General features: G+C 42.6%; 1 protein-coding gene and 1 non-coding gene across 2 annotated transcripts; both read left to right on the top strand.

The window, feature by feature from the left end:
• The first annotated feature begins 5,359 nt into the window (after positions 1 to 5,359).
• On the top strand, positions 5,360 to 5,465 carry LOC141625205 (small nucleolar RNA R71). The gene has a single exon (XR_012534997.1). It is a non-coding gene; the product is annotated as a small nucleolar RNA R71 (small nucleolar RNA).
• Positions 5,466 to 7,724: 2,259 nt separating this feature from the next.
• On the top strand, positions 7,725 to 9,398 carry LOC141620430 (uncharacterized). Its single transcript, XM_074437302.1, has 3 exons — positions 7,725 to 8,189; positions 8,331 to 8,596; positions 8,714 to 9,398. Exons 1-3 carry the CDS (start codon positions 7,725 to 7,727, stop codon positions 9,396 to 9,398), a joined length of 1,416 nt encoding a protein of 471 aa, XP_074293403.1.
• Positions 9,399 to 10,415: the final 1,017 nt, after the last annotated feature.

The raw sequence follows: 10,415 nt of genomic DNA, 5'->3' as shown, positions 1-10,415 counted from the left end.
TGCTCCTCATGCTCCTCCTTAGTCTTAGAGTAGACCAAGATATCATCGATAAACACTACTACAAACTGGTCCAAGAACTGTCTGAAGATTCTATTCATCAAATCCATAAACACTGCCGGTGCATTAGACAACCCAAACGGCATCACCACGTACTCATAATGGCCATACCTTGACGTGAAAGCTGTCTTTGGTATGTCCACCTCTCTAATCTTCACCTGATGGTACCCCGACCTCAAATCAATCTTAGAAAAGACTGTTGCACCACTCAACTGATCAAACAGGTCATCTATCCTTGGCAAAGGATACTTGTTCTTTATCGTCACACGTTCGGCTCCCTGTAATCTATGCACACCTCAAGCTCCCATCTTTCTTCTTCACGAATGCTCGGTGCTCCCAAGGCGATACACTTGGTCTAATGTATCCCTTCTCTATCAAATCATCCAACTGCTTCCTAAGTTCCTCCATCTCCTTAGGACCCATACGGTACGGTGCCTTAGAGATTGGCCCCGTCCCTGGCTTCAACTCAACGGTGAAATCTATCTCCCTCTTCGGTGGCAACCCCGGAATCTCCTCCGGGAAAACATCTGCAAACTCTCCCACCACTGGTATCTCATCAACTGCTGGACCTTCTATCCGGTCATCTCTCACATGACACAAGATCAACGGACATCCCTTCCTCAGATACGACTTCAAGGTGACAGCTGCAATCAACTTAACTTTGGGTTTGACTAGAAACCCACGATAAGAGACACTTACACCCTTTGGACCCCTTAAGGACACTTTCTTTTGATGACAGTCTATCTTAGCTTTATACTTTCCTAACCAATCCATCCCAACTATCATCTCGAAACCATTAAAAGGAAACTCTAGCAAGTCTACAGGGAAATCGACTTGCCCAACTATCAAAGATACATCTCTAAACAACCTCCCACACGATACAGACTCACCCGAAGGTATGAAAACTTGCTCCCTAACAGACTCATATACTCTCAAACCCAACTGTTTTACATGACTCGAAGACACAAACGACTGAGAAGCCCCCGAATCAAACAAAACAAACGTAGGAATACCATTAACAAGGAATGTACCGGTGATAACGTGCGCATCTTCCTCAGCTGCCTTCTTGTCCATCATGAACAACTTGCCACTGGTCTTATGCCCACCTCCCCGACACAATCCTGGCTGATGCGGTCGGCTTAGCACCCGACCCTTGATTGTTGTTGTTGTTGTTCATCGGTGTCTTCTGATAAGAATTACCGCCGTTGCGGTTGCCTCCACTCTGGTAGCTCTGACCTCCCCGGTTTGGCCAGGATCCAGCCGGTCATTGCTCGCAAAGCTCTGTGCGGTCTCGAACAGATCCGGTGCACTCGTGCACTCATGTCTCTTGTGGCCTACGCCACCACAACCAAAGCAGTCACTCCCCAACTATTACTCACACTCCTCGGCCTCGCCCAAAGGAAGTCCCAAAGAAGAAACCCGGACCCGAAGAAAATCCTTTAGACTGATTGTAGTTGCCTTTCTTGTAATTAGATTGGCCACCACCCTCGCTCTCCGACTTCCTCTTCTCACCGCTAGACCTCTCCTGAGCCATTTCCACCAACCTCTCAGCTCTCCCAACCCTCTCATAAGCTTCCTTAACATCGGTAAGGATTCCCACGGGTAACTTATCCATACTTTTGGTAGTCAACCCTCTCTCAAACCTCAATGCCAGGTTCTCCTCACTTAAACCCATATCCTCGATACCTGGACTTCTCATTGAACCGTCCGTAGTACTCTCTGCTACAGACATCTCAGGATCATCTTAAACTTATCAAACTCTTCCCTCAACTTACTCCTCACATGCTCCGTACGAACTCCTTCCTCACACCCTACGAAACTCCCCCAAGGTATCGCAGTAAGCCTTGGTTGGTGTATATCTCCTTAGCACTCACCTTCACCGAATCCCACCACTTGCCTGCGCCTCCCTCGGATAAAACGCAGCTGTTCCACCCTCATCTCATCGGACAATGAACCAAGTCTAAGATGTTCTCCATCTCTCTCAGCCAACTATCAAGCAGATTAGGCTCCTCAACCCCCTTGTACTCTTTCGGGTTAAACCTCGCAATATAGAGGCTGATTTTAGAATGATCAACCTCCTTCTCCTTACTCTTATCCTTGTCCTCATTCACTCTCTTCAGGGTCTCAGTAAGAGCATCCTGGTGCTCTAACATCTTAACGATGTCATCCGTGGTCATAAGCTCAGCTCTCGCGTACAAAGCAGTTCTCTTGGGCGGCATCTTGAAGCTATATAAGAAAGGGTAAACATAAACACACGTATTAAACCTCAAAACACGAAAACACGCTGCCCAGAACCCACTCGATCGAGTTCCCAAACACACTCGATCGAGTAACGGGCTACTCGATCGAGTGCCCCACGTACTCGATCGAGTACCCAAGCTCCAGAACCAAACAGACCTTCTGATCTCTTACCTACTCGATCGAGTATCTAGGCTACTCGATCGAGTGACCCCCTACTCGATCGAGTACCCCTAGTTACTCGATCGAGTGCCCCAAAACTCGATTCCGGACTCAAAATCGCCAAAAACCCACCCGATCGAGTCGGTCCCCACTCGATCGAGTATCACTAATACGTAAGAGCTACCCGCATATTACGTCATATACTAACATGTTAAACTTTATAAAACCACATGATATCATAACAAGTATGCTACGCATCTTTTCTACTATCAACAAGATCAATTCATCATGCTATTAAAGCCACATTGTAAACACCCAACATGTTATTCCAACATCAAGTCTACACATATATTACTTTTCTTTCACATTCTCAACTTCTCCTTCAACATCCAACAATCACACACTTCATCACATTGTTAACAAGTTAACCAAGCACACATATGACTCGACAAACACTTTCCCATGTGACCGGTTCAAAGTTGTAGGGCGACCCCGCGACTTTAGGACGTCTCCCAAGCCTTTGCACTAGCTCCTACAACTTTTACCCCGGGTTCATTTTAATTGACTCCCTATGTTCATTAAGTTCATTGGTTACAGGTTTCAGGATCGTCGCTCTGATACCATTTGTAACACCCCCATACTCCAAGTGCCTTACCAGGACCACTCAGGTATAAAGACATTACCATCTCGGTCGCCCGAGGTATGATAATCAAATAGACAAAACAGAAACAACGTTTAATATAAATAGTTTAATGAATAAATACAATCCTCAAACCAAACCAAAGTACGATACATTATTCCAAACTATCTCATTATCAACTGAAATGTAAATAAATGCTAAACTACAAATGGAAGACTCTATCGTCATGTCGTGGCCATCCCACTATCCCAAAGACTCATCTCTATACCTGCTCAATATCTGCTCACCATCCCCGAATGGATCACCGCAGTTTACAAAACAACACCGGGTCGCACTAATCACACAATCAATATAGATAACAATAATAAGACAAACAGACAAATTGAATCACACACACACACACACACACCACCAACTCCCATCATCTCAATACGACGTCCCACCGGACCAGCGACCACCTGGGGGACCGCAGGCCGTTCCCACCTAAGCCCCGCTCATCGTACGAGCGATAACCCTGTCCCATTAATGTGCACATCCCCTCCCGTGGCGGGTTCCACGAAGGGCGAAACTAGGGCGTGAAGTCACTCCCGCAAGTGACCCCACTCAGCCGAGAATGCATCTCGAGAGCCATAGACAACCAATCACAATCATCATATCAAACAACTAACTACAGCACATCACCAATATCCCATTATGGGACTAATACTGAGTAGGAAATCCTACCTGGAAAGCACAACACGCAGACGGTATCTACAGCTGTATCAAAACGGCTCCTCTACGAATTCTCCTCCTATCATACAAAAGACATAAAGACTACACATCACAAACTACACACCAAAACCCCCAATTCCTAAATTAGGGTTTAACCAATCTTAACAAAACATTATAAAAACTATATTAAAAGCTTACCCTCGACGCAAGGAATCCAACGACACGAAAAACGACAAGAACCGACCGTCGAACTCCGGAATTGCTAAGAATGCGATTAGGAAGATGAACTGGTCGCTTTCTCTCTTAAACAGGGTTTTAGGTTTTGTAAAAGTGAATTAAAACAATGATGAATATGTTTAAATACCTTAATCGCATAATTAACAAAACCCGAGAAAACTCCCCGTAAAACGGGACACTCGATCGAGTACCCAAGGTACTCGATCGAGTACCCTCCTACTCGATCGAGTACCCCACTACTCGATCGAGTACCCAACAGGTCAGAAACTATTCTATTTCGCAACTTGCCCATACTCGACAGAGTAAGGGCTACTCGATAGAGTACCCCAAGACATATAAATACGGAGTATTACAGTTTCCTGCCTAGACAACAGATGAACCGTCTGTTGATCTCCAGCAGATTGCAGCTCCAATCTATCAAACCGAGCATTCATAGCTTCAAGCTGAGCCACGACTGCCTTATCAACCGAATGGACCGTTCGAATACCGTCCTGTGGGTTCACATATTCGGCACAATGGGTCGCCATCTCCTCAATACTTTTTTTTTGGTGAAATGTGAAAATTATATTAATAATTAAGCAACGTGAGTACAAAATCACCAGATATAGCAAGCTAGAACACCAAATAAAACGCTAAATCTAGCTACTCTAGCCAAGGAACCTAGTACATATTATGGTATTTGGACGTCCATTTCCATTGCATCCCCCTACTCTTAATCAGTTCAGTGACTGTTTTAACAACATGTGTAGGATGAAGCATCTTGTTATCCACTCTACAGATGTTACGAGCATTCCATATTTGATAGACCATGGCAATGATAGCAGCCATGACAATCTGCTTCTTCATCAGAGACTTACATCTCCAGTGTATACACCAGTGCAGCATCTCAGTATCAGGAAAGGTGACACCCAACCAATCAGCTAAAATCTTCCAGCAACTACTACTGAATCTGCATTTATATAAAAGATGACAGTGATCCTCAGGTTGATCTAAACTCATATCACAAGATCCATCAATAATGATACCAAATCTTAACAGCCTATCCTTGATTAGTAACCGCCATTGAATGGCCAACCAGCCAATCAGAGAGTGTTTGGGTAAATTCAGCCTATTCCATATGACAGGGTACCAAGGAACCTTGGGCATAGGACCCTGTTGTCAGGAGTAGCTAGCAGCCACATCTCCTCAATAATGCCCCATCCCTTATCATCATCAATGTTCTTTTGAAATCTTCCGTTGGATGAGGCATCAAGAATAGCTCTATGGTCATCGTACAACCCATTGTAGAACTGGTTGCACAAAAACCATTGATCAAAACCATGGTGAGGAAGAGACCTCACCAACTTCTTGAACCGACACCAAGCTTCATAGAAAGTCTCATCAGGTGCTTGCTTAAAACTAGTAATCTTTCCCCTCAGCTGATTACTACGTTGTGGAAGGAAGTATCTTTTGTAGAAGGCGAGTGCGAGAGTCTCCCAGTTGGTTATACCAACAGCTGTTTGGTCAAGATCAGTCAGCCACTCACGAGCTGAATCAGTCAGAGAAAAAGGTAAAAGTACTTCCTTTATCTTGTCTTGAGTTACTCCCTTAGTAGCGGGAATAATAGAGCAATAGTCGGTAAAGACTTCCATATGCTTTCGCGGATCTTCACCCGCGACTCCTCGGTATAGATTTCTCTCCACCAGATTTATGTAAGACGAACGGATATCGAAAGTGTTACCGTCCTCAGTCTGAAGATTGAAACCTTTAGGAATAAAGGATGCTTTGGGCTCCGAGTGACTTGCAATGTTAGGCATCTTTACTGGCTTGTTCTCAGAAATGAGAGTATCTTCTTCTAAAGACTGGTCTTCTGCTAATAGAAAGTGTTGTAGCTCGGGCTCGAAAGTATTCAAGTCTTTCTTTCGAAGTTCTCTTTGCAGACGGAGTCTATGCCGAAACAGCCTTTCTGGCTCAGAATCAGCTGGGACTAAATCTGACCTGTTTGACCTGGGCATACACAACACTGAAAGAGATAAATGAGAACTGTCTCAAGAAATACAAATTCCCTGAGACGGATAAAAATAAACGAAAACAAAAACAGATAGGGCTATTGCCTCCCCGACAACGTCGTCAAAATTTGACAGGCTAGTAGTGTACCTACCAAAAATAACCAACTGGCACTAACTAATATAGCTAGGGAAGTTAGGTCGATCTCCACAGGGAGGCATGATATCTGTTAGACGTCCGTCTATTTAGGTCACTAAATGGGGGTTTAAATTTGGTTTCTAAACTAATAAAGGCTTAAAGGAGAGAGTAGTAAAGAAAGAGCAGTAAAAGGCAGAAATTATAATAAAGGTGATCAAATGAGAGAGAACATGTCAGGATTTCGGTTCACCATGGTAGTCTAGCGACTCAACTACAAATAGCCTAGATAATCTAATGTGAGACGGATATAGGAAAGGTCCTTCCGGTCCACTTTCTATCCTAGATTCCACTAACTTAACTTCCGTCCTCGTCAGGGTAGTATACTGTTCATAGCAGGTCTATTTAATCCAATCTTCCGATCCAGGAGTAAATTTAACCAGATTAAAGGTAACTTAGAAGCGTGAACTCAACTAAGTCGGTATTATAATTAAATTGCCATGGGTACAGATTCTCACAAATAAATCATCTAGCCTATTCGCTACATCGTCACAATCCTACCATGGATTCCCTAATCCCAACATGAAAGAATTTAGCTACTCATATTACTAATGTTGTCAATAATAATAATAATAATAATAATGAATAAACTAATTGAAGGCATGATAAGAAAACAATAATAATGCATAAACTAAATTATGGCAGAATAATTAAGACAATAAAACAGGGATTAAAGCAACGAAATAATGAGATTAAGATTAGAAGGAGAAGAGATATTACAATCTCAAGCGATTCCGGCGTAAAGATCAAATCCACTAAGCAAAAGATTAAGGAGTAGAGAGTTTTCAGTAGAAAGTTTAAGGGAAAGATTAAGAGAGTTCTTAGAAAATGAATATTATATAAGTAGCGTAAAATAGCGTACTTAATAACCTAATTATTCAATGCTTAAATAGGAAAACTAAGTCCATCACGAAATAAGTCCAACACGGGTTAATTAAGCCCGTGTAATATCTAAACCTCTCGATCGAGTGATATAAAACAACTCGATTGAGGACTTCATCAGCATATCCTCTCGATTGAACCAAAATGTCTCTCGATCGAGGAAACCCACTAAACAGCATTTCGATCGAGCACAGCAAACCACTCGATCGAACTCTTCAGCTTCCCAAACCACTCGATCGAACAAATAAACCCATCGATCGAGTGTTCTTCCTCCAAGTCAGCTTCTAAATCATCTTTGACTGCTCCGTTGACTACCCTTCACACATCCCAATGCATAACTCTCGCTCTAACATTCCCGTCTCCTCAAAATGCATGCAAAATAGGACAAATAGAGCATGGTTTCACCACTTTCAGGTTCATTTCTGCAAAACAGACAAAACAAACCAAAGTAGCCAATTCGGGGCATATTGCAATACAAAACAGTACAAAAGTGCATAGAAATACGTGCAAAATAAGACTAAAAAGGCTATATAAAATGCACGTATAAGTTATCACAGAGCTAGCTGAGACCTCTAGACAGTTTGAGAGAAGGACTTCACGGAGAGGAGTGAGTGCTATGGGTGTTAATCCTGGCTTGGAGGAAAAGGTTGATAATATTGCTTCCACACTCCGTGATATGTTATCTAGCAGACAAATGGCTGTTATTTGTGGTATATGCTCTACTAAGGGTCATCCCAGCGATTTGTGCCCTCAAGTGCAAGAGGGTGATTCTCAGACGGTGAATGGTGTATGGGAGAGTATTCCAAACAAGAAATGGGATCCATACTCTAATACTTATAATGAAGGATGGAAAGATCATCCCAACTTCTGCTGGGGAAATTCTAAAGTTAACCCATCATCTGGCCCTCCTAGAGGTCAGTTTATTCTGCGACCACAAGAGCAACCTTCGATACCTCAGGTACCACCACAAGCTACACCGAGTTCATCAATGTCAACTAAGGACATGATTCGGGCTCTTACCATTAGTGTCACTCAAGATAGAGCAGAAAATAAGCAAAATTTCAAGAATCTTGAGAATCAAGTGAGTCAATTAGCTAGTGCGGTCAATCGGTTGGAATCGAAACAGTCGGGTGCTCTACCATATTAAACAGTCCCAAATCCTAGGGAGAATGTGAGTGCCGTATCATTAAGAAATGGTAGGTAATTAGTGGAGATTGAAAAGCTAAAAGCTAAGCCTAAGGTGGTGACCATTCAAGAAGAAGAGGAGCTAGTGGTTGAAGATGATAAGCTACTGAAAGATGGAGGGGAAGAAGATGCATCTAATTCCAAGGAGGTGACACCATCCATGCCTTCATATGAGCCCCTCCCACCTTTTCCCAAGGCTTTGAAGGACACAAGGAAGAAGGAGCATGACACCGATATTTACGAAACCTTTCGTAAATGCGAGGTAAATATTCCTTTACTTGAGTTGTTTAAGAGTGTTCCTAGGTACGCAAAGTTTTTAAAAGAACTTTGTACGATTAAAAGAAAATAAAAGGAATGGAGTTTGAAAAAGCCAAAGGGTAAAGCTAATGAATTTGTGTCGGCATTGTTTACTAAGTGTAGTGATCCGGGTGTCTTTACTATAGCTTGCACTATAAGTGATACACGGTTTGAAAGAGCCATGTTAGATCTAGGGGCGTCAATAAATGTTCTCCCCTACCATGTTTATGAGTCTCTTAAGCTTGGTCCTTTAAACAGTACTAGGGTGGTAGTCCAACTTGCTAATAGGTCTACTGTTCACCCTAGGGGAGTAGTAGAGAATGTAATGGTTAAGGTAGATCAGCTGGTTTTTCTAGCTGATTTCTATGTTTTGGATATGGCACAGGAGGTCGATGGAGTCCCAATTTTATTGGGTCGACCATTCTTAAAGACCGCAGGAACCCGAATTGATGTTCTAAATGGTTCCTTGACTATGGAGTTTAATGGGAGGGTGGTTAAATTTGAAATTAATCCACCTAATTTGACTAGCTCTGCGGTTTATTCTCTTTCTGCTATTGCTACTCACCATACTTCTATGAGAAGCCGTAAGCCACCACTTCCGAGCAAAGATTGTGAGATTTTGCAGGACTCCCCACCTAGAGAGAAAAGGCGTATCCTTCTATGGGCGAATCTTAAAGATGCCGAGGCTGGTAAAAGAAAGGGTAAAGCTTGGATTAATAAACTAATTCGCCGGAAGGGCTCCGGTAAAGCAACACAAGTCATATATATCAAATCAAGTAGTGCCCACCCCGTTCCATTGGTAAGGTAATTTTCTAGACTCTTACTTAAGTCGGGTGGTTTACCACTCCGCGAGATGTCGAGCCAACGACGTTACACAACAACGCTTCTGGGAGGCAACCTATAGATTTGTGTGTACAATTTTTGCAAAAAAAAAAAAAAAAAAAAAAAAAAAAAAAAAAAAAAGGTGAAAAAAAAACGAAAAATCAAAAGAAAAAAAAACAATCAGAACGACCTTGATTTATGGTGTTGGCGACATAAGCAGGGAGACATAGAAGGTTGGTTGGGTAGGATAGTGGCTAAGATGTGGAGAAACCGCGACGTGTTGTTGTGGGCACCTTGCTAATGCGGTTGGATGGTATGTTGATTTGGCGTAGAGGAGATTAGGATTGACCATTTGAGCTCGGAGTTGTAGAAGTATTTTATTTATGTGCAATTTGTTGCTGGCACATATATTATTAGAGCTACTTGGTCATTTGTTAGGATCGGAGTAATAAAGGGCGTTAGTCTTCTTTGGTTGCTCTTATCTTTTGTTGGCCTTGTGTGATTGTGTTTTATGGAATATGCTAATGGCCAAGTATAGGGAGGTGGTGTGGTGCGTGGATTGTTCTGTTCCATGGGGTGTTGAGGATTGATATGTCTATTTGGTCGTCTGGAGTTTTCTCCGTTGAGGTTTGTTCTCCTTTTCCTTTTTGTGTCCTTGTAACATTGAGAACAATGTTTCATTCAAGTGTGGGGAGGAAGAATCGTTCCAATTTGTATAAATTTGTAATTGTGTGGTGTGTTTATTTCAGTTAATTATTCAGCAAAAAAAAATTGAAAAAAAAATTGAAAAGAAAAAGAAAGAAAAGTATCTCGGCTAGGTGAAAACCCGAAAGGGCGCCTAGGCAAGATTGGGATGTGGCCGAGGACGGAGTGAAAACCTGAAAGGGCGCTACGGGTAAAATGAAGAATCGACTTGCGTGCCACTGAGAGTAGAGTGAGGTGAAAAAAACTGATAAGCTAGAGTGAAAACCCTCAAGGGCGGGCACTCTAGGCAAAATGAGAG

Source organism: Silene latifolia, chromosome X, assembly GCF_048544455.1.
Source record: "Silene latifolia isolate original U9 population chromosome X, ASM4854445v1, whole genome shotgun sequence".
Taxonomy (NCBI): Eukaryota; Viridiplantae; Streptophyta; class Magnoliopsida; order Caryophyllales; family Caryophyllaceae; genus Silene; species Silene latifolia.
Note: the sequence above shows the minus strand (reverse complement) of the source record. Positions and strands in the feature narration are given on the sequence as shown.